The sequence below is a fragment of the Centruroides vittatus genome, unplaced genomic scaffold, assembly GCF_030686945.1.
Source record: "Centruroides vittatus isolate TY-2023 unplaced genomic scaffold, ASM3068694v2 contig_918, whole genome shotgun sequence".
Classification (NCBI taxonomy): Eukaryota; Metazoa; Arthropoda; class Arachnida; order Scorpiones; family Buthidae; genus Centruroides; species Centruroides vittatus.
Window position 1 is genome coordinate 489,545 of NW_027122605.1, and position 27,000 is coordinate 516,544.

Genomic DNA, 27,000 nt, shown 5'->3' on the forward strand with positions numbered 1-27,000 from the left:
AGTTTCCAACAAAATCTACAAAAGTATTTTCAAATGTCACTGATATAGATAATAAAAAAAAACCAAAAAGAAATGGAAAATATTAATTTGGAAGACAATAATATAGTAAATTAATATTTTTTACTGGTTTTCTGATTTTTCTGAACTGTTAAATGTTCTTAAATTTTTATATACAATAATTATAATCATTTGGTATAACCAAAGGAAAAAAATGTTTAATGATATAAAAATTAATTTTTCTTTCTCCTTAAAATCTATCATAAAAATCAAACATGTAATTAAGCTTTTAATTGCTACAAGTGATTCTTGATTCTTTTTTACATCAGTAAATATCACACATAATAATAAATTTTTTAATATACTATAAAAAAAAATAAATGCAACAAAATATAAGGAAACAATATTTAAAATTATAAAATGAACTTAATTATGAATGAACAAAATCATGGAACATGATAAAATAAAAACTTAATGATTTTTTAACATTGATTCTCCATCATAGCTAATTTCATTGAACTTTAGAAATTTTTAATTGCTGCAAACATTCTTTTAAAAAAAGACAACTGTCCCAAAATTTCAATTTTAATATATATATATATATATTAAACTGTTGTTTGAAAATTATTTATGTAAACTAAGTTATAAGTCAGTTTTCAAATCTTAATTCTATATTAAAAATTCTGTTTATTTAAAACTCATATTTATGTATTAATGGACAAGAAAAGTAATTCAAGATTAAAATATAACTAATATTTTTGTTTAAAGTTTAGATGATTGGAAAAGGTAATTTCCTATTTAACACTTCAAAAATTCATTTCTATTCAAAAACTTTTATAAATTTTAAAATAATTAGATTTTTCATTGACTGCTAAACATCACACAGTTTTATTTACTTTTCATAAAAAGATTTTAATAAATTCTATATTAAAATGTGTTAAATAGCAGATAAAGAGAACCTAGAGAAGAGCAATCCCATCTCATATGGATTCAGCTTCACCAGGAGATTATAAATACGCAAGTTTTTATTACAGTATAGAGGCATATAATTAATTTCACTTAGCATAAAAAATGTTAGAAACGTTTCTCCAATATGAATAAATATAATTATAAATATTATTTTAAATTTAAACTAATTGCTTCGTGGATGAAATGAAAAAAAATTCTTTTTTTTTGTATAATGAAAATTTTTACATACCTGCACTTAAAAGAACATTATTAGCTGACGGATGCCATAGAACCAAGCCTGCTCTTCTTTGATGGGCTATTAATTCTACAACTGGATCAACAAGTGGTCGTACCAACCCTCCATCTGGAATTTGCCAAACTCTAACAATTCCATCTTCAGATCCACTTGCAATAACATTGTCATTAAAGGGACACCAAGCAATATCTAATACAGGTCCTCTATGACCAGCAACTAATGGATAGCTAACATCTATTCTTCCTGTCTGATAAGAAAATAAAATAGATTTTATTAACAGCTTATAATTATCACATTGTTTAACACTAATTATTTTACTCTGACAGTATTAGGCAATAACTCAAATTATCCATTTAATTAGCATTTTTAATAATATATCACTGAAACCTTATTAGTATGCTGTCTCACATTTTATATATGTTACAGTAAAAACCCGTTTTTAGTGAAAATGCATTTTAACTAGTTGAAACTAGTTTTTACTGGATGTCATTGTTATAACCCGTTTTGTCTAGTTAAAACTAGAATTTACTGCTATACATGTTTTGATTTTAGATAAAAAGTTAATGTTTGATTTTAGTTTTAACTTTTAACATTAGTTAAAACTAATTTTAGCTACATAAATATGTTTGGGGGAAATAAAGTGATGATTGGGATTAAAACATTTGTATTATTTAATACGATATTTATTGAAAATATTGGTCACACATCTGTGTTATTAACATTAATTAACCCTTTGTCCCTGAAAGCACCGATCGATTGGTACCCTGGCTTTTTAAGCAAAACTTCGAGGGTACCGATTCATCATTACTTTGGTAAATATCTATTTTTGTAAAATTTATTAACAACAGATATAATCTCATTCGATACAAAGGGAATAAAGTATAATAATTCATTATATTAGTTGATAGCAGTATAAAATTTTGATTTCAAACAAATGTTTGATATAATGTGCGATAATTTCACAACAAATAAACATACATGCATAAGTGTTAGAATATTGTTTTGTACAATTTGATATATGTCTTTCTGGCTCAGTGCCAGCAAACAACTATGTAACTAGACAATGTTAATTTTCACAAAACGTTACAAATTATCAAGTTTGTGTGTCAGTTCTGATATATATTATTTTTTTTCTTATAAATTTTTCTAATAAAATGGATTGAAAAATATTGTATTTAAAACTAAAGATATTAATAAATGTAAGTGATTTTTTTCCATATAGATATAATGATAATTTGATTTTTGGTGAACTTTTAAAAATATCATCGCCTGACTGACCTATATTGCCTTAGGAGGGATCGCAAAATAAATGTAAACAAGATGTCGGGGGAAAAGGGTTAAAGCGATACGAAATTCATCACACACTATAGGAACGTGTTAGCTGAATGACCTTGGTCGAAACAGTTTTTACTAAGCCATTTTGTTAAAACCCGTTTTGTCTAGTTAAAACTAGTTTTAACTCAAATTCATTTTTGACTAGCAGTAAATTCTAGTTTTAATAATGACATCCAGTAAATACTAGTTTCAACTAGTTAAAATGCATTTTCACTAAAAATGAGTTTTTACTGTAACATATATACAGGGTGTATCAATACAGCAGTTACAAACTTTCAGGAGAGATAGAGTACACCTAGACGATGGGAAATCACATAGCAATGCATGGTCAGAAATGCTTTCCTGGAACGGTAGTGATGACAGGAAATACAAGAAAGAAAGGACATGGACACGAACAGGGTGAGAAAACATGTTTATTATTCTTAGTATAGCAAAAATGCTGGGACATCTTTGGCTGGTGTAGTGACATCTATCACAAACATCTATTTTTGTTTTGAATATTACATTTTTTATTTTCTTGTAAAATGAACTCAAACTAATTTTTTCTTTTATGTCATGTTAATATACTTTTTGCTAGAGGTTGTATTATTATTATTCTGGAAGTGGCTTCTTTTGCCTAATGGACATTGCCATAAACATTATACAATAAGTAAATAAAATGCTGGAAACTTTCTATAATTTATAATGGAAATCATTTCTGTTTCAGTATACTAAATATAAATATCAGATCATATTCAATTTGTAAAATTGAGAATTTTCAATCTACAAAGTTTAAAACTACGGCTTACAATTTTTAAAAATCTACTTCATCAGATCAAACTACTGACTGATATTTGATAAATGAAAAGAAGATTCATAAAGAGTAGCATGGGAAGTTTGTCAATGTGGCAAATCAGACTTGGCAACACCATGAGCAAGCACTGCATTGTGACTGACTCATCACATAACACTACATAATAGTAATGAGTTAAACAACTCCTATTTAAATTAAGTGTTGCAATAACTGAAAATGGCTTACACTACAAAAAAAATTATAATACTGAAAATTTACATTTAAAAATTATTTTAAAACAGTGAATTGTATATATGCTCAATCTGTATAATAATATCTAAAACAGTTAAGTGTATATATATTAGTTTATATAGATCAGAGTTTCTCAACCTGGGAGTCGCAACCCCCAAGGGAGTTGCAGTGATATTAAAGGGGAGGTTGCGAAACAATAATGAAATCATTTTATGAGAAAAAATCATTTATTATAAACTTATAAACATTTTACTTACAATAAGTACACATGTAAAGAAAAGAAATTTGTGATGGTTGCATTTGTTTTTCATTTAAAATTTTCTCCATACATGGATCTACGTTAGAAACACACAAAAACAAATTATTTTCAAGTGATAAAAGATGATTCCTGTATTTAGTTTTCAGCGCAACCATAGACGAAAAACCCTTTTCACAGATTTAAGACACAGCAAAAGGGATTAATATTTCCAATGCTTCTGTGACTAAATTTCCATATTCATGTCGACGAGCAAGCCAAAACATATTTAAATCTTCAGATGTAAATTGCAGTTGTAGCGTTTTGTCGGCAGACATTTCGATGATCTGGTCGTGAATCTCAACTGGTAACTTAGCAGCGGCAACATTCTCACTAAACGGATTCAGTACCCATCTCTTCGAGAAATCATTGTTATCTTCCAGGAAATACTCTGTCAATTGAGTTTTTAGCTCATGCAAATGCATCTTCATGCAATCCAAACTGTGGTGAATAATAGTGTCTTGTTCATTCAAATTTTCCTCAATATAATCCAAAGTGAGTGGGAACATATCCAAATTTTTGCTTTGAAGGCAAATAATCCAGATATCAAGCTTCTTAATGAATGCATGAACTTTGTCATTAATAAAATGCTTTTATCATGTCCTTGTGAATTCACATTCAAGTTGTTTAAATACGAAAATACATCAGCTAAGTAAGCCAAACAACAACATACAATCATTATTCTGTAAAAACAATGAGAATGGCATTTGTTTATCCTGGAAAAATATTATTAATTCATCTCACAATTCCAATAACCGGGTTAACACTTTCACTTGCGATAACCATCTAACTTCTGTATGGAAAAGAAGAGATTTTTTATTTCACCCATTTCATCGCACAGTTTAGCAAACAGCCTGTTCTGTAATGGTCAACTTTTAATAAAATTAACCAAATTTACAGCTTCACAAAGAATTTGATTGAGATTTTCTAGCATATTTTTTGTGACAAGAGCATGTCTGAAGGAAGCAGTGCATCCATTCCACAACAACAGGAAACACCAGTGGATTTTCATTAATCCACTGTTCTTTCCTGTTATTGCCTTTGCACCATCACTACATACTGAAATACATTTTGTCCAATCTATGTTAGTATAGTTTCTCGTAGCTTCATAAAAAAAAACATCAAAAAGACATTGTCCTGTTGCATGACCTGGTACTGTTTTGCAAAACAACATATTTTCTTTGATTGATGTGTCCCTATCGCATTCATACCTTACAAAACATAACTGAAACATTTTTGCTACATTTGTTGATTCAAATTGAATACGAAAAAATTCACTTGCTGAATTATTTGATCGCAAACATCGGCAGCCATGTCATCGATTCGCCTTGATATTGTGTTGTTAGAGATTGGAATTGACTACGAACACAATATAGTGCTTTCGACGATCACTTGGCTTTTCTTCTCCCTGTTATTTAGTTGAGATCGGAATGTTTTTCAAGAGATCGGAATGTTTTTCAATGTTTTTGCTTCTTCCACACCTATTAAAACACTGACCATATCAATTGCAGCAGGCAATATGAGGTTTTCAACGATTGTATGGGGTTTGTACATCTTAGCTACTCTTAATGCTACGAGATAAGATGCTTCAAGTACACTTTTATCAGTATGGCTTAACTTACAAATAGAAGTTTGTTGATTTCTCAAGGTATACTGATTTTCTTTCAAAAAATTCCAAGGGTTTGTTTTTATGAGCTGGATGTTTAATTTCCAAGTGTCAAACTAATTTTGATGGCTTCGTGCTTTCATCGAAGAGAACTTGAGAGCAAACAACGCACTGTGGCTTTCCATCCAATGAGGTGAAACCATAATTTAAATAACTGTCACTGTACAACCTTGTCTTTTTACCAACGGATTCACTGGAGGTAGATGGCTCACTTCATTTTTTTCACAAATTTATCCCTTTCGCATTAGAAATTTAAAAAAAAAAGTTTTAAGGTTGACTGCACACTAAAATGAAAGTACCAGACGCACGCTTAACTGAACTGGTGCAATTGCCAGCACCTCTTATACTAGTGACAGCATGACTTGTTCAAACGCATCCATATGCATGTTCATACATGCTCTCACAGCGAATATTATAGGAGGAGATCAAATTACAAAGAGCATGTACACATCAAGTTGGAATGTATGTACATGTCATACATGCATGTTCATACCCATCGCTATAAATGCAGCAACATAAAATAATAGGAATAGTTTTATTACATTTTTTATACTGTCAGTATTTTCTTAATGTATAAAATTAGTGCAATGTGTTTATATAATATTTTTAAAAATTTACATTTATAATTACAGACAAAATTCAATTAGTAATAGTAAGACTTACTGTTATTATTCCTTTGGGTGGGGAGGGTCACGAAATATTAATTTTATTTATATTTACTATTTGGGGAGTCATGGAGCTAAGAAGGTTGAGAACTGCTGATATAGATTATATAAATATATAGTTTATATACATACATACATACATACACACACTGTATTTATAATTATATAAAAATCAAATCATTGTTATGCATGCCAAAATTATCCAATAAATAAATTCAATAATTGATAATAGAATATTTTTTTAAAACTTTAAAAAAATCATTAATTACTTAACATCAAAAATAAAGTCATATTTGTTTTCATATACTCAAATTATATATAAGTAAATTTTACATGTTTGCTAATTCTATTTATTAATATCAAAGAAGTTTTATTAATATTATTCAAGTATTAATTAATTGTAGCAATAGAAAAAAGAATTTAAAATATTTAATTAGATGAAATCTATAAATATGGAATAAGGAAAACTGCCGAGATCATTCATAATAAGACAGTCAAATGAGCATACATACAACCACTGAACATTACACACAAAATTTTTTAAGATATATTAAGCAGATATATATATGTTCTGCTTTATGTACAGTTTTAACAAATAGAAATATTTTCTTTGTGATAAAAAGATTAATTATTCAATTCTGAACTTCATTTATATATAATAAATTTAATTTTTTTGTCTTATTTTACAAAAGTTTTATACAACTAGTAAAATTTAGAATTTTAAGATTTTTAACTTTGAAACAGCTAAATTCAGTTTATTGAAAAATTATCATCTTTCAATAAAATAAAATTACATTCGTCATTTCATTTTTTAAAATCATTTACAAACTATATTATTATGTCAAAAAGTTGTGTAAATAAAAACAAAATCCTTTCAAAAGTTTTAAATAAAACAATATTTATTTTTTCATTTTGTTGATGACTGAGAAAACTAATTTTATAGATGATGCAGTTTAACACATTTGTAACCACCTACCTACAGGATGTTACATAAACTTTAGACTATCAACTAACTATATTATATATATCATCTTTTAAAAGTGTTACTTACGATTTAGAAAATGTCAAATTTTAAATTAAATAAAAAATATATCAAAATAAGACTTTCTTCTGTTATCTTATTTGTTCTTATATGTTTTTTAATTAAACCTATCTAAATTTATTATTATAAAAACTTATTATAGTAAAAATATTGTAATGAATTTTTAGTGTCTCTTTATAATTTATTCTTAATATTAATGATTAGTTATTTAATAATTTTAAATTAGTTATTCTTGAAATTAAATATAAAAATTAAAAAATTTATACATGCCAAGTGTAAATAGGTTAGTAGTACTCCCTAACTGACACATGGTCGTGTGACAACATGCCACAGTTAGGTACCCAATACATACATTCCAAATTTACTACTGGCACGACACCCTCTATAAGAGTTAATTTTAGTTACTCTTTTAGCTTCATTTCCTAAAACGGGACTTGACATTTTGTTTTTCAATAACTGGTGTTTTTTTTTCCAAATTTTTTGAAAAGTTTTCTATTCTCAAATAATTACAAATAACTAAGTATATAATAATTAATTAATGAAAAATTTCAGAATTATTTAAATACTAACCACTACTTAATAAATACATCCAAACAGATGAATTACATAAGTTATTTTATAAATATGAATATCAAAAAATAATTTAATTGCACAATTAATCTAAGTATAAAAGTATATTTTTTATGATGGTATTACTTATATCTACAGAAATTGTTCAACTGAAATACTTATAATTAATTTAATTAGAAGACATGTGAATGAAATATTAATAAATCATGAGGCTTGAGTATTAAGTATTCAATCCCTCAACAATATAAAAACAATTTTATTAGTGAAAAATTCATTTTTTTAAATAAATAAAAAGTTATATAACTATATATATATATGTAGTTATATAACTTTTTCCTATAATTATGAATATTCCAAATATTTATATTTAATATTAAGTGTATTCAGTATTGATATGACGACTTCGATAAAAATGTAAATTTAGACAAGATGTTGGAATATTTAACATTTAACTTATTCAACTGTTCAAAATTATTTGATAAGTTCACTGAAATTAAAATATTTTAAAGCAAAAACTTTTGAGATATAATTAGTATCAACATATACTTGATGATGATGATATATATATATATATATTAGTAAATTCTGTTTTAAAAAAGTTAACATTTTTAAACAGAATTTACTAAAGATAGATATTCTGGAAGCAAATTTATTCAATCTATTTTTTAATAAAATAATTATAGATAATTCTAAATAATAGGGAAATGTTTTTTAATTTCAATTCAGATATTTCTATGTTAATATCAAACTGAAAAATATTAACAAGTAAAATAAAACAACACCAATTTGACATCTGTTTTTTTGCATATTACCATGATATTTTTAATGTTTCTAAGAGGAAAATAACCAAAAAAAGTTTTAATTTAAATTTCAAATAGCAAGATTTAAGTGTAAATTATCTGAAAAAAGATAACTGTGTTTAAGTGGAAATTCTTAAAGATCCAAATAAAAATAAATAATTTTAATATTAGAACTATTACATAAAATAAAAGCAATATTTGAATAAAAATATATTAATAGTTAAACAGAATTTTTAAAATTATTTAAAACTTTTAAAAAAATGTGGCATTTGCTGTGAATAAACTAAATTATTTAAACAATGTTTTGGAAAAACGCCATATATGTCATTGAACTCTTGTATTCTATTGACTTCAAAAATCTAAATCAGAACATTAAATTTTGGCAAAGACCAAAATTTCATTAGAATTATTACAATACAAGTAATTACAAGAAAAGAGTAAAAGATTCAATTCAGAGAAAAATTATTTGACATAAAAAGCAAATCTAAATTTGATGTAAATCTGATTCCTTTTAAAAGTTACATAAACCTCTTCATACACATTCCATAGAAAGCAATAATCTCTGAATTTTTTAATCCTCCATCTTCAGAATATTTTTAAAACATTAAAATAATTTCTTTAAAAACAAATTGTTTTATCTTAAACCTTTCAGTTAAGCTTTAATGAGTCTAAATACTAATTAGGAATATTATAACTACACATTGCCTTGCAATAATAAACAGACAGAAGTAATTAAATATAAGAAAACAGACTTTATCAAATTAACTTGATTATAGCTGTAAGAAGTTAGACATAATAAGTTATTAGTATATTTAAACGTACTGTTTCTATAAATTAAAAATTATTACTATTTTAGAGTTTCTCTAAATATTTGTCATTGTATATTTGCACAACAAACTGAATTGTATATTTTACTGGAAAACAGATAAGAGTATTTACGATTTTAAAAAACAAGTTTGTATCTGATGGTTTAAAATCAAGCATACTGTAATTTCAATACATAAAATGTAAATTATTTATTAAAAACGTATATATTTTGTTATGAATTATTGTAATACAATGTGTAATAATTTATAAATTAACATTGAATTTTGCTAATAAAATTTACACTAAAATATTTAGAGGATATTCCTGTAAATTATTCATATATATAATTCCCAAAATATTTCTGTATTTAAAATATAGAAAAAGATCCGTTGACCGAAACTAAATTATATATATCATCAAATATCAAAAAATTTAAGAATTAATTGCCTTGAACTTCTAGAAATAATTTGACAGTACAAAGCAAGATTTTCTAAAGGGTCAGCAGGTCCAATTCATCATTGACATGATACCTAACGGCTTCCTCTAGTGAAAAATTATTTAGTACTTAAATATAATTGTGGTAAACTAGCCTAATGTAATCTGGTGGTTGTTTGATTTTATATTTACTACATTATATTTACTACAAAATATTTTTTATCTAATACACATATATAAAATAATTTTTTTTGCATGCATAAAATTTAAATAAACTGTTTGCTTTAAAAATAATATATATAAAATATCTATTTATGATGTATTTGTTTAACTATATCTGACATAACTGAAAGAAACATAACAAAATAAAACTTTTCACTAAAATGAAATTTGATTATTTTTAGAAAAAATGATTTAGTGTAACATTCACATTTATAAATAGATATATCTGAATATGATAATTGTCTATAAATCAAAGTTGTATAATAGCTGCATCTGTCCTTGTTATAATATCTATTAAACAGTATATTTATTTTAAAAATATTGGAAAATCCTTTACTAGAAAGTTGGTATTAGAAATTATTTCCGTCTAACTTCAAAATGCCAGAAATCCAGTAAATAATGCAATATTTATTAGTGAAATGAACATTTTCAATCATGTTTAATGGTCATCAGGTTTTGAAATGGAATAACAAGTTTTATATTTTTACATTCTTTAAAGATATTAGAACAAAAAATAAATCTGAAGACAGCAAAACTCATTAAATACATATGAAACAAATCTATCAATGAAATTATTTCTGTTTCAATTTCATTATTAGTTTCCCATGAACTACATACATAAATTATTAATTCATGTAAAAGAAATAATTTTATATAAATATAAATATAAAATATAAATACTAAATCTAAAATTAAGTTTCTAGATAAGCAAGATGCATATATCAAAAATCTTTGATGATACTTTTGATGTTCACAAAAAATTTTAGATAAAAAGTTTACTAGAATTATTGAAAATCTTTTTATGCCATATTCATATCCAAAAGAATATTTTTATGTATATATTTATAGGTTTATATACTTACAAATTAGGTATGTGTACTATTCATTATAGATATGTGTACTAACCTACAGATATGGTAGAGATTATGGAATGGTAAATGAAAGATATGCTTTAATATATTTAATATAATGCCATATATTATATATACATTAAATAAATCAAACAAAACAGTTATTTTTAAGTTTTATTAGATTTATTTACAAAAATAATTGTTTGGATATCAGGAATAGGTTTATGCATATATTAGAATGGGCATGTCATTGTATAATATAAATATACATTATATATGTTTAAATATTTAATGTATTACTGAAATCTATCAATAAAATGTAAATATATTTAAGGTTAAGTTTGAGTGCATATTATATTTATCCAAAAATAATTATTAAAATTTTTAAAAAGGTCATCTGTAGTAGTAACCATATTAAATATAAAACTGATAATATTAGTTAATAATATTTCTTTTTTGTCTGTATTCTGATTATACTATACTACTGTGTTACAAGATCACCAAAACATTTGGCCACCATATTTAGAAAGATTTATGGTATGTATTCTATAAAAGCATTAGTGTTGTCACCCTAATTAGGACACCCTAATTACGTTAAGGTCTGTTATTTTAGCAATAATTGCATTTTAATACATGTTAAATCTTTTTTTAGCAATGATTACATGTTTTATTACAGCCAACTGAAGAGGACCATATGGACAAAATTCATTTTGGCTTACAATAGTGTACATCAATAAACTAGTAACCAAAATCTGATTAGTCTGTTTTAAGGGTCTTGTAACCATAGTAGTATAGTATATTATTATTAGAATTTAATAAAGAAAAAAAGTAAAACAAATTAACCTTAAATTTAAAAAATACCTAATAAAATTATGTTTCTAAAATTTCAGATTATTGTCATTCTTGACAATAATCTGAAATTTTAGAAACATAATTTTATTAGTTTTTATTTTTTTACACTTTTATTTAAAAAATTCAAATTTTATTTATGGGGGAAAATTCAAAAATCAATCATTTGAGATCTGAGTTTTTTGTTGTTTCTTGCAATTCAAAATCTAATACTCTAATTTATAACTTCTCTTTCATAAGATTCTTGTTGGAATTATAATATTTCGAATTTAAATGAAAATCAACTCAAAATACAATTAATTTCAAATTGTAGGAAACAGACTAAGTTTAAAAATGTATTTATGAGTAACATAAAAATAATCGAATACAAGCAATTATTTATTGTGACATTGTCAATGCCGGGCTAGAATTTTTAATCATATTTTTAATTTAGGATAAGTTTTTCTTAACAGAAATTAACACAACAAAAATAATTGTTTTTAAGTCCATTACAATGTAATATAATATGAATAAATTGAAAACTCAAAAGCAAAACAATTGAGAATATCTAGTACAGATAATAACATTTTATTATTTAGATAACAACTGCAACAGTTAAAGTTCAAATTGGTACACATTCAATAAGTAGTGCTATAAAATTCATGTATCTCTCAATTAGAGTAACAAAAATTAGTATCTGTATATTTCAATTTTCTAAAGTAATTCTATCATCTGGCTTTTTTTCGTCAGTTTTTTCTTATTTAAGCTGTTTGCTTTTGATCAAGAACTAATTATGACTTGAAAAAATTATATGATAATATAAAGTTTTTTACATATTATACTGAGATGGTTAAAATGAAAGTTTACTTATTCCAATTCGTCTGCACTGAAAATCATTTGACTTCTCCAACATAAATGTTGAGTCTCTATCACTACAAATGGTTTTGTTTTTTATTTATTAAATGATCACAGATAAACTTAACAGAAAACTTTCAAATATATAGAGTTTTTAATCAATGTTTCATTTTGAAAAGTTTCTAAAATTCACCATAGAATAAGAAACAGTATTTTATTCATAAATTTTATAGTATTTCAAATTGTGTAAATTTAAGCAAACCTCAGTTTTTAAAGTAAGAAAAATAAATCTCACCTCAAAACATGTACCAGTTAGAATTTATATTATTTGTCAGTTACTTATTTTTTATCATCTCATTTCAATTTCTATCAATATTACTTAGCTTCATCTGTAGTAATGTTACAGATTATATCATCAATTTATATATTTCAAATTCATATTCTATAATTTTTAATAACAATAAAACATATTTTGTAATATATACATATAAATTTATTAAATATGCTTATATACATGCTTCTGACAGTAAATTGTCAGTTTTTCCAAATAAATTCTTAATGATTACTCAAAGCAAATACAAGAACAATTGAGTGCATAAAGACTTTAAATTAGAATTAAATCATTTTTATTTGTATAATTTAAAAATTTTCTGTGTAGTTACTCATTAGACTATACCAAAGCAGTTAAATTTATGAATATAATTAAATTGCTTATTTATATGAATTGTTAAAACTCTAATTTGAATTCATTCAGGGAGTTTAAAGCATTAATAAATATTAGTAAAATTTCCACATTATAGAAAGATTATGAAAATTATTCAAAATATTCAAAAATTTATTTTGAGCTTTAAAACAGATATAAAATTTAATACAGAGCATTATAAAAACATATTGCTAATCAAAAACAATTTTCTCAGTAGCAAATGCACATATATACATAATATGCAAGTATGGCCGATCCCAGTTTCAAGGAATCCTGTTCTACAATCTAACTCATTAGTAGTAATAAAATTTTATAAAAGTATATAATTTTCAAAATTTGAAAAAAAAAAGAAACTCTTGTAATTTAAATAAGTATTTTACTAATATTTATTGATCTTTAAACTCCAAATAAATATTTAATGTATATTTTAAGAAATGTAATAGAAATATTAAAATGATAATTATAATAAATCTTTTAAGACAAAAATTAACTTTATGACAACAAATTCTTATTGCCACAAAAATATTCAAACAATATGACAAATGGCATGTCTAATTATTTTTATATGTAGAATTAAAAATTAGAATACTTTATTACAATGAGAAATAGTTAAAAATTACAGGTTTGTATAAAAGGAAATACCATACATACATAAACATGTATGTACAGTACATTTTTTCATCTAAAATAACAATTTCATAAAAAACTCGTAATCATTCATTTCTGTTAATACATTAACTACTAGATTATATAGATTGTAAAGACAATGTTCTACTGTAAATAACTTGAAATTCTACCTGTAGTATATAGATTCAGAATAATTAAATCAGGTTATCAAAGTCACTTTTCAGAGTAAGTTTAACTTAATACATTAAATGTATATGTTAACACTGATTCAATGTTTGCTATGTACAGATGTACAAACCCTGGAATAGATAAAAAGAAATATATATATATTTCTTTTTATCTATTCCACGGTTTTTGAAGAAAAAAATTTACACGTGGTTACAAAATTGGTAATTTTATAAAAACAGACTAAAAGTAAAATAAATTTATTATGAAAATATTCATTTCATAAATTACTAACACTGAATTCAACAAAGTACTAAAAATGTGTAATAAATGGGTAATTAGAAATTTTATATTTTGGAAATAAAAAATTAAACTTATTGACATACTGATTTTTGTATCATTGCAGTATTTATTAAAAAAGTAACACAAATATAAGCATCCGAACCCAATTGTTTGGCCCGATTTTTATATTTCAGCAATCATTATATATTAAAATATAACGATTGCTGAAATATAAAAATTGGGCCATATTTTTACTATTTACTAATTAAATGCTAAATAATTTGGCACTAGAGGAAGCGTTAGACTCTTGCTAAATTTAATAATTATAATTAATTTAATATTTTGATGATTAATTTAGAAGACCAATTCTTTTCTTCCAGAGAAAAGAATTGGCACAAAGCTGGACTTGAACTTGCAACTTCTGCTTACTATGCAGACGGCAACGTGAATACATGGTATGTGGAGTCACAGGTTCAAATCCTACTTCAGGCCAATTCTTTTCTTCTGGAACTTCTTAAATTTATTATTAAAATATTAATTTAATTAGTAAATTTAGCAAGAGATGGCACCCAACATCTTCCTCTAGCACCAAAATTAGTTAATAGTGGTAGTAATATAGCCCAATATAAATTGGCAATTGTTTGGTTTTAAAAAACAACAATAAATTGATTTATAGAATACATTTAAATTTATAATTTTAATATTGGCTTATAAAAAGCCTACACAGTCAAACGTGAGAAAAAGCCCATATCACACCCAATCAACAATTTGGATAACCTGATGTGGATTTTAATCTATAAAAATTTTACATCAAGATTAGTTTTAAGCATTGAGAGATGTCACATTTGACTTATAAAAAGACTAGTTTAAAACTACAGTAGAGCATCGATTATCCGACCCCCGATTAACCGTCACATTGGTTAACCGACCGCATTCTAGTTGGCAAATTCAAAATGTCCGCTAGTGATGTGGAGCTACAATATTTGGTTATGTCTTGGATACTTTAATATTATTTTTGTTAAATTTTTGCATTTTAGCTGGCAACACTGGCTCGACCATGAAAGGGAGGCCAGTATTTAAACCATGCTTAATTTTTTATTTTGTCTTTATTTTGTGGAAAATAAAGAAATAATTTTTAACGATACAATAGCAACAATTATTATTTTAAAAAAATTTTGTTAAACATAACATCGATGAAAATTCAACACGAAGTAGGTTAATAGCGATATACTAATATACTAATAACCGAAAAGTATGAAAAAATACATTATCTGTTTTTTCAATTATCCGACTAACCCCAGTCCCCAATTGAATCGGATAATCAGTACTCTACTGTAGTCTTTTTATTAGTCAGTCTGTAGTCTTTTTATAAGTCATGTGAAAATTAAAAATGTATGTATCATTACTAAATGTTTTGAACAAAATAGCATAAAAATATATTTATCTGAAAGCAATATTTTAGTAGGCTCTGAATTTAATTAATAGACAAAAACTTTCTCCCTAGAGGAAAAATTTAAAATCAAAATTTTTTTTAATTTACAAATAGAACATGCTAAAAGGTTGGGTCAATGAGTGAATAATATAAACTACTCAAAATTTATTATTTTTATTATAATAATACTATATGCATGTATCAATACAAATAATATATATATCATCATCATCATAATGTACATTTTTAAAAAACTCTTGATTTAATGGACTTTTGGCAATAGCAGATACCTCTTTCTCAATTAGTCTGTTAAATTGAAAACCTGCTTTAGGATTAATTTCCTAGAATGCCTATTATTAGAAACTACCTGATAATTGCAATTTTCAAATCTTTGTCAATTTCTGCTTTATTAAATGTTGCATATTGGTTCTAAAAAAATAACAATGAAATTTTTCTCATTAAATACAAATGAATTACAAATGAAAGAATTTGTAATTCATTATAAAATTATAAACAAACATACTATATTTAATACTTTAAGATGAGAGAATCCATTCTATAAAATTTGGACTTATATATGCACTGTACAATCTGAATAATTTAGAATTACTGCTGCTTCTCAACTATACCAAACTAAAATTCATGAGAAATGTACCTATCTGATATGTTCATTTTTAGAATAATCAAAATAGTAATGTTATCATAACATTTCTAAATAAAACACAAAAGTCAAAGTTTATAGAATTTCAAATAAAGTGACTTTTACAAATCATTAAGATTTAAAAAAAAAACTTCAAAACATCAAAATGAACTCCAGAATAGAATAAAGCTTTTTTAATATCAACAGAACTTAAAATTAATAACATTTTTATTAAAAATCATATAATCTCTATTAATAGCAAAATGTATGATTTTTATTCAGGAATATATATATGTCTTACTGCAAATAATAACAAAAACTGTTGTCTTCTATTGTTGACATATACAGAATAATTCAAAAAACATTAGAATAACTAAAAATACTATATGTAACTTTAAACTTAATTTATATAAACTAGATTTAGTATGTAAAATAAATACAGTCAAACCTGTTTTTATGCGCTCTTTTTATGTGCGATTTTTATTTGTGCGATTTTTTTAATGCGAATTTTTAATTTGTGCGGTATAGTTGGCGACTAGTCTCGTGCGATTCGTCATGTCTCACGTTGACTTATTATAGCTAAATAAACTTATTATAGCATAAATGCACTTATTATAGTAATATTATTGCATGAATATGCGAAAAATGAAATAATTTACTTTTTAAGTCAACAAAACACCACCTGGACAAAAATATGTAAAACAGACGATAGACCAGACGATGCAGTCAAGTGCTGACATCTGTTGTCAATAAATTCTATTTCGTACGGTTTTGAGTTATTTTCTATGTGAGACTTTTTTATGCGGTCCCTGTTGACCGCATTAAAAAAAATATTTTTTAATTGTGTTGCAAAAACTACTATTTACAGCCATTCGTAAAGTTTCGTGAGATTTTTTTTATGCGTTTTTTTTAATGCGGTCCCTATCCCCCGCATAAAAACAGGTTTGACTGTATTAATAAAACAAACATTTTAATATTAAAGCAAAATAAATTTGAAGAAGTTAAAGGTTCCAAAAAAAAGCATGACATATCAATTTACAAATTAAATATGCATATTTTGGCATCCATTCATAACATTTATCACTCCTTTACAGAAAAAGTGGAGCTAATTATTCTTGTCCATAAAGATAGCTTAAGAAAATATTACATGTATATAATAGTATTCTGCATAGACTATGTTGTATTAAAAGCACTGCTATTTATAGAATTAAAATGATTAAGAACATCCTTTTGAATAATTCAATCATTGAAATTAACAAAACCACAAAACTGATCTGTAGGTAAAAGTATTTTTAAAAAACTCTTGAAATATCTTAATTTCTATATACATTTGATAATTTTACAATATTCCTATTACTATAGAATAATGATAAATCAAAGTTGAAAAGTTGAGATGCTCCCATTTTTGTTGTGCAGGGGAATGTTTCAAAATATCACAAGATGGTTCTTCATTAAGTTTATGATGTATGGAGGGAGTATTAGTTCCCCTCTTTTATTGCTGAGAACTTTGATACTTTTTCCTTTTTTGCACTTTTATTAAGTACTAAATTTTTAATTAATATATTTTTTGATATTTATATAAATTTTTAAGAAGGTATTTAACAGTCCAATGCTAACAAACTTTGAAATTGTCAAAATTAAATTCCAAATGAAATTCATGAAGTTTGATTCCAGTATCAACAGTTCAAAAATTTCTAACTCATCTCCTTGGATTCTGCCTATTTAACATTCAAAAATTGAAATTATGCTTTTGATGGGCTGGCAAATTTCAACTGTATTTTGAAATTCAAGATTTAAAATTGTAATTTCAACTGTAAACAATTTCAAAAATTAATCCATCCCAAAATTTTTAATTTCTTGCTGAAATTAGTGAAGGGGGAAATAATTTGAGTAATGGTGATTTTAGAAACTACAAACAGATGGTTGAAAAATAGAGATACCAAATATAGACCAAGTTCTACACCATTTTATCATATTGTAAGTATATTTATACTTTTAATACACCATATTGACAATATCAATTGCCTGTTATCAATCATTGCATAAAATCATTTAAATTGATTACAGATTTCACAATATCAAACATCACAACAGAATCATAACAAAGCTAATTCCATTATTCACAAAGGTAAGGAAGGGATATTGTCAGTGGTGATGACAGCTTACTGGTTTAAAACAATGGAAAAAGATACCAAAATCAAAACTAAAAGGAGTTAGTAAATAATTCTGAAGAGGATGAAATTACAACCAATGATAGCATTTTGAGATGTGAATCAAATCAGCCAGCATTCAAACACTTTCTAGAAAGCATATTAACAATCCCTGACCAATGCATGCTAAAGAAAAGCTGTGCACCGCCTGCATAAGAAGTAACTTAAAAAAAAAAAATACAGGAAATAGTTCTTTTTTTTTGGATGAAACAAATGTGCTACAAAAAGTAGGTGTAGAGCATTCTTGTTTGAATTGTCCTGGTTCTATGGTCTGTTAGCTTGAATTATACTAGCTTCCCTGTTTAGCTCATTTTCGAACTATTTTCCAGTGAATTTTTTTAACTTATTAAATTCTTAACTAAGCATTTAACTTAATAATTTGTTCAATCTAATTTTCTTAATATACAATAATCAAACTTTTTGATAAACATTATTGATAAATGACTATCATGTTGAAAACAATAATCATATACTGTATTAGAAATTGTAATTTAATTCACAAGAATAAACTAATGTCAGTATTAGGAGCATATATGAATCATTTATGATTTAATTTCTATTATATAAATATTACTATTCATTTTTGTGACATTTCTGATAAACAAAAGTGACATTTTTCACTTGCTATTTGATATTCATAATTCTTGCTTAAATATAAATTTCTTATAAATTTATTATTTAATAACTAGGCCTAAATAAAGAAAATAAAGTCATTCTAGAAATCAAATCAAATCAAATATTTTTTAATTGACAATAAACTAAATAGATGAAATTTGAAAATAATATTACCATCTACTGAAAAAGTTATGAAAAAGAATACATTTTATTACAAATTATTTTTTCAAAATTGTAACTAAAAAGATTCAAATTATGTTTTTTTTTTTTTGAAGAATAAAGCTATTAATTTTGAAAAGTTTGATTATCACCACAATATTAAAAAAATACACGTTAAGCATAGTTACAGCACATTTATTTAACCATACATACTGAAATTAAACTTACTTTCTGCAATGGTAAGACTAGAAATGCACCACCACCAGCTGCTTCAATTATAATTGCCATGAACTTTGGATTCAGGGCACAAAAATTGGAATCCCATGAGTTTTTAGTTATTCTGATATTGTCATAACATTGTTCACGTTTCAAAGGTTGGCCAAATACATGGCGAAATTTACTATTTCTTACAATTCGAAATGACATCTGTAAAAACAGAAAAAATAATTCATAATGCATACGAAAAAAGATTAATTCTAGATTAAAGAATTTCACAATTGAATAATTAATTCATTCCTATTTCTGTTTCAATATTAAAAAAAAAATGAATTTTTCAAAAGAAATATGCATTGAATTTTAAATTTCACCATTTAATAACCATAATTATACATTTTAAATGTAGTTAAGATTAATTAAATTTATATAAATTTAATTTAAATAAAATCTTTATATAATAATTCATTCCTTTTAAGGTTAAGCTATTAATATAAAATAATATAATATATATATTCTTAATAATCTTCTATTATCCTTACATAACTATTTAAAAGGTTTAGTAGTTTTATAAAACATGCAATATCATCTTTACATTAGTTAAAAAAAAACTAAAGATTGGCTTATTAACAATTTACATATTCAGTTTCATATATTCCTCATGATGTTCTGATTCCATGACTGGATAACACCTGTCCAGTATGTAAAAAGTAATACAAATTGATGATCAGAAGATCCAAATATTTGTCCAGATATAAAAATGGCTTAAATTCAATTTTTCCTTTAGTTATTAATATATTGTTATAATCATATTAATCAATTACAAAAACATTTTATTAACAGATAAAACTGAAATCATAATTTAAAATTATATCACTATTTAAAAACAAACACCATCAGATATGAAAACTTTTGAACAATAATTTCATATAAAAAAAATTCTAGTGCTATATATTTATAGGGTGTTCCGTAGTCATTAAAACATTTGAACAAGAATTGGGCTTTGCTTTCACTGATGTCTATCCATAGAAGGAGAGGGGAGTCTATCTTCTATGGCTTTCCTGTGCTAAGCCCTTTCTTTTCCAGGAAAAAAAACAGTGTAAAACCAGCACATTTTTCATCTTTTTGAAAAACCTTAAAAAACAGTTTAAAATGACATAAATGAGAACAATTCTAAGCAATTAATAATCACTGATATATCGTTAAAAAGCTCTTTTCTTAAACAATTGGTAATATAATAATAGTTTATACTGTAACAGAAATTACATGATAAAGATGAATAACTACAAGTAAAGAAGAATTTATAAGACAGCCTCTGTAAAGTATGATTGTCATTATCAATATAATAAGTTTGTTATTTTTCTTCCTGCATTTTGCACTTTTATAGAACAAGAAATGTATGTGCAGAAGTAAAATAAAACTTTTAGATTTTGCAGATCTTTAGAAAAATACAGAAAACTTTATTTTAATTTTTAAAAATTTAAAAAACAAAAAATTTTTAGACACAAAATTTAACTACATATAGATTATATTTGTACTCTAAAATTGAACTTTCTATAATCATTTGAAACAGTCACTAAAATAATTTTATTAAATATAAAAATATATTCAAGAGAAACAAATCAAAACTGGAAAAGTGAAGCTATAAATCACCTCAGTAACTTTAGTTTTATTCCAGTAATATCTTAAAAATGATGAACTTTTCAAACAGCTTGACTGGAACACATAACTGACCTGAAGCATGACAGTCAAGCTGTTCGAAAATGTTTGTCATTTTTAAGATATTACTGGAATAAAACTAAGGTGACTGAGGTGATTTATATTTAATAAAATTGTTATCGATTTCAAATACATTAACCTATATTATTATTATTAACTATAAATAAAGTTAATTTGAACAATTACAGAATTACCCTGTGGGAAGAGGATGGCATTATTGGTTGACAAAATACAGTACCGATGAAAGATGTAAATGATTGGTGTTGTAATTGAACAATGTGAGAGAGATGAACATAATGACAAAATAATTTGTCAATTACATTTTGAATTTAACAGTTTTTCCATCCTTCATACATGAAATTTAACAAACATGTTCAGAGATTTAAATATGAATATATATATTAGTATTTTCTAATGTATGATTACCTGAATATTACAATATAAGCAATAGAATATCTGGAGTATTTGGATTAGTCCTTCTAAATACATTCTTCAGATAAACAATAATTAAGATAAAATTATGAATATTAATAAAACTGAAAACTGGATTATACAAACAAACATGAGATGTTCTCATAATTCAACAGAATAACTGTTAAATTAGCTTTTTAATTAAATATTTTAAAGTGATTAAGTGTTTTCCAGGCTTTTGAGTTATTAAATAATTTCAGCTTAAAACATTGGGCAGTTTTTTATGCAATAAAATGTAATTTCACCAACTGCATGTATAGTATTCCAGGTTTGCAAAATCTGGAGTATTATATGTACAGTTGGCAAATTCAAATTTTATAGCAAATTCAGCCAATTAAAGTTAACTGTAATTTGCATTAAATGCCTCATACAAATATTTACGTTAAGCTTAATTAAATTAAAACATTTCTTAGGATAAAAATATTTGCTTCAATTTTCAGTTCATTATTAAATATCAAAATTTTTGAGGTAAAAAAGTATTTTTAAAAGTAAATACTGTAATTCAATGAATTTTATGAAGTAATCATCCTGAAAACTTTTCATCTAATGAACCAAGTGAAAATAACTTGATTATTTTAAAATCAGTAACTTAAAGTTGTATAATTTCGATCAATAATTTGAAGTAATTTGTTAAAAATATGATAAAATTATTCAGCATTCTAAACTTTTCTATCAATTTAATCAGTTTAAAACATTGGAATACTTAATTCTATTAAAATATTTATTCTATGATTATTATAATAAAGCAATTTAAATCATCATTAATTCAATTCCACAATTAAAACACAACATATTTGACATTGAAATTATAATTTATTAAAACTATTAATATTTAAATATTCACTTTTAATGATAAATAACCTTAAATTATACATAATTATATTACCATCTATACTCTATTATTATACATAGAAAAACAAATGCCACTAATTTCATTAAGAATTTGTAGCATTTATTTATTAAAAATTTTGAAATTTACCTTGCTTCAAATTAAATTTTCATTAATTTAATTCATTAGGGATCAAACTCAATTTAAAAGTAAATTATTTGATTAAAATACTAAAGGACATTTTATAAATACTTTCAGATTAAAATTTATCTTTGAAATATTAAATCAAATATGATTTAATTCATTAATTGTAAAATTTACAGATAAAAATATTTAAATCAATACTTGTTAAGTTTTATGATATGATTAATGAATTTTATTTTTAGCTGAAAATTAAATCAAGTAATTATTGAAAGTCTTTAAGAAATGTCAGAGACATGAATTTTATATAGCCTTATCAATCAATCTGGCAATTTTAAATTATGCTGACACGTAATATTTATTTTGATTATCCATCAAAGTATAGACATTTATCAAACTGGTGTTTTATTCATGTTAACTAAAAATCTACTTTTCACAAACATTTTAGAATTTTTTTTTTTTTTTTAACTTTCAGATTTTTTTAGAGTTGCAAACGAAAAAAATATTTACTTATTTCTTAAATTTATGCATCACTAACTACAGTGTGTAATCATCAGTGTGTAGAAATATTCAAAAACAACACTACTGTAAAATATTTTCTTTATTTTAAAAAACAGTTTATAGCATAATTCTAAACACTATTTCAAAATACTGACAAACCATTTCGTTCTTCAAATGTCTCATGTTTCTTTATACTGGAATCAATTAAATTCGAAGAAAATCACATTTAATGTATGTATAGATAGTAAAATTTATAATATAGGCCAACATTTTGTCTACTTAATATTTTAATAATAATAATGCTGAATTTTTTAATAAAAAGTTTCTTCAATATAATTCTGAAAGTAAAATATCCTTCAAAACTTAATTTTGTAGTAGTACATTATATAATAATTATTACATGTAATAATTGTAATAATCATTTCAATTATTTTTCATAAAAATGTATTGTGTATTCAATTCAGAATGAAATTTAAAAATATTAACATTCCTTAATATTAAATATATATGAAATTTTATTAAATGTTTAAATTGCATAAGTGACTGTAATTTAAAAAACTAAAATTATTTTAGGATTGTAATTTGAATGAAATTTACGAAAAATTTTTATAATTTTTAAATTGCATAGAACTTTCATAGTTGCAAATATTTTTTTAATATGTTTTAACAGAAACAAAGGAAGGAAGAATGCCAGGAAGGAACAGATATGATAGTATGATAAAACATCTTGACATTACAAAATATATAAACATCTACCTCCCCTATCTATTGTATAATTATTTCATATAAAGGCTTCTTAAATTAATAATAATAAAGCCATCTCTCTATTGAAAACTACCTTCTCTACCTCTTCTGGAGACATGCCGTTATGAATCTAAATAGTGATCCACTACTTTTACAAATTCTTAGAAACTCAATTATCTCAGTTCTTCAACGTCCTTGAATGAGGTCCTTGATCTTCATCCACCTCTCATTCCTTTTAATTTTACCTTCAAAAATAGCTTTTTTACATTTTTATGCCTCATCTCTAAAGTTTTTAGTTTTTTTTCTTTCCTTCTTTACTTTCATAATAAATTTTAAAATGGATTTTTAAAAATCTATAATCTTTATTAACTTAATGCAGATAAATCAACTTTGTTATTCTTGAAATTATAATTTGAAACTTTTAATTCTATTAACATGAAAATTCAATATTTCAACACTTTATAACAGTTAATTTTGAAAAATGTACTATATCATTTTAACATTTAATTGAACTAATACAAAATATACCAATGCTATGTAATAGACATTATTGTTTTAGTGAACTATTTTGTATCAAATCACATCAGCATAATAATTTATCCAGCAATCCATATATATAAACTCAGTGTAATCATAATAATATAAGGCTAATTAACAATCTGAGTTAATGACAGCATAATAATAAAAATCCACGTGCACCAGTAGAATTCAACCCTTTAAAGGACTGTTCCCTCTAAATACTGTTCATTGTTTAGCACAATACAAAAATCATTAAATTTTTAAAATATATTTCTCAATTTATATTAACTGCATCCAAAATGAAATGAAATATTCCTATAAAATAATGAAGATAAATTACCCTCAATAAATCTATTTTGTTAATGCATTTGGTTAAATCTTTCATAAATTTTTTCTAATGCCACAAATATAACTGAATAAATATGATTTTTTTTTCATTTAGTTTCAGATTCTTTTTGATGAATACATCTTCTGCACAACGCTAATTTACATTTTGAGGATAATTTAATATTAAATTTCTCTTATTCTCAAACATCATCATCCCAGATGACACATGGCACTACTAACAAGTTCCTTATAATCATCACACAGCAAATAAAAGTTGATTTTTCAAACAATACTTGAAAATGTAGAAAATAAAATGTAGTTTTAGAAAAGCACTTTTGCCCTAAGGATGCTTTTGACACAACTCCAGAGAGAATTAATAGATACAGCTATTAAGAGTGACACTTATCAGTAGTAAACGGACGAAAATTTAGATTGCTAAATTCAGAAGTATGCGATATAAAAGTAGTTACATCTTTGAAGTCACTACTTAAATCAAAACGGATATAGGCACATTTTTCATTTATATATTTTTAGTTTATTCGCACTAGAAGATATAACCACGTCTAACATTATCCAGTCGGCACTTTTCATTAACTATAGCAAGAAGAAAAAAGCTTTTACGCAGTGCCAATATAGTTTATTTTGAAGATGATAACTTTCAGCATCCGACTTCATCCGAAAATCCTACAACGGTGATGTCATCGAACGGATCAACAACTTTTTACGACGAAAGTCGCGAATAATAACAATATTATAATAAATTCGTATTTTATATCATTATTTTTAATATAATTTTAAAATATTTAATTATAAAATTATTATTATTATTATTATTATTATTATTTTAAATTAAAAATAAATTTATATACTTAAAATACTAATATATTATATCTATTACTTAAATATCCGGTTTGTGTTGTATAAATTTTTATACGTACCTCTTATAGAGATATTAATTACCGAATACTTTCTACATAAAAGATCTACTCAGGAGAAAACGGACTTGTAAAGCGGGAGTACGGGTTCGACGAGGTCGAAAGATACGAATTGAGCATGCGCAAGCGCGCGCCCGTTAAAGTTACTGGGAATCCACCCTTGACCATGTATGGAGCGTGTCTTTACACCATGTGCCTACGTTTCAATCACGGTAGACAGCGTGTTATATGCCAACTTAAAAGATGAAAATACCGTTTATATTGCATTTGCAATCCAATGCATCATCTCTAAACTTTAACAAATGCCTACGCTCTTCATCACGTGTTGCGCAATCCTGTGCCAATTGTGACGCTTTTAGAATTTGCATCCGTCTAATTATAAAAGATGAATTGTGTATAAAAATTCATAATAAAAATATAAATTTAACGATATTAAATATTTTTGCCGATTATTAGAATGATTTATAATATTTTTACATTGCAAAATCTAGTTAATTTTTAAAACTGCTTTTTTTTCTATTATCTTAGTTAGTCGAACAACCTAATTTAGAAATTTCTCTAAATTTGGATTGTTGGGAAAAATAACGTTTATCCGTTCAACAACCTTAATTACGTTTAAATTTAATGAGACAAATTCCCTTGATCTATTCTTATACTAACTTATACTTTTTCATGATTTAGTATGTTTAACTGGGAAAATGCCCAGGTGCCTAGAATGTTGATCCAAGATGAAAAATTGCACTGAATGAATGTTTTGTTAGAAATTTTCGTAGTTTATAAGCTTAAAATCGTATACTCTGTGCTTATATATTCTTCCTTTTTATCTATTTACTTCCTATTTTTTACGATACGCGAAAAGTTATTTCACACAGTAATGAATGGCTTTTACCATCAGATCAGAAAAGGTATAATCCTAATTAAGAAATAAAATAAAAAATATCAAATACTTATTCTAGTTGATCATTATATATAACCTAAATCATACATAACAAGATCATATAAATTATTTTATGGAAAACAGATGTATAGTATTAGCCACTAACTAACTGATTATTATTTTATTTAATTTATAATTAATTTTTATTAATAGATTTCTTATATATCGCTAAATAAAATATATATATAAATCTACAGGTATCTTTATAACGTTTTAATTCATAAATAACATAACA

At 24.7% G+C, this 27,000-nt stretch overlaps 1 protein-coding gene across 1 annotated transcript in view; it reads right to left on the reverse strand.

Annotated features, from left to right (window-relative positions):
- The window catches only part of LOC136984427 (coronin-6-like), a 45,158-nt gene extending 19,044 nt beyond the window's left edge, over window positions 1–26,114 (reverse strand). Inside the window, exons 1-3 of the mRNA XM_067281399.1 lie at window positions 25,832–26,114; window positions 19,658–19,855; window positions 1,196–1,448 (exon numbers count right to left, since the gene is read on the reverse strand). Coding sequence (XP_067137500.1) covers window positions 1,196–1,448; window positions 19,658–19,855 — 451 coding nt within the window. The 5' untranslated portion in view covers window positions 25,832–26,114. The remainder of the gene's footprint in view (window positions 1–1,195; window positions 1,449–19,657; window positions 19,856–25,831) is intronic.
- Between the last annotated feature and the right edge of the window lie 886 nt (window positions 26,115–27,000).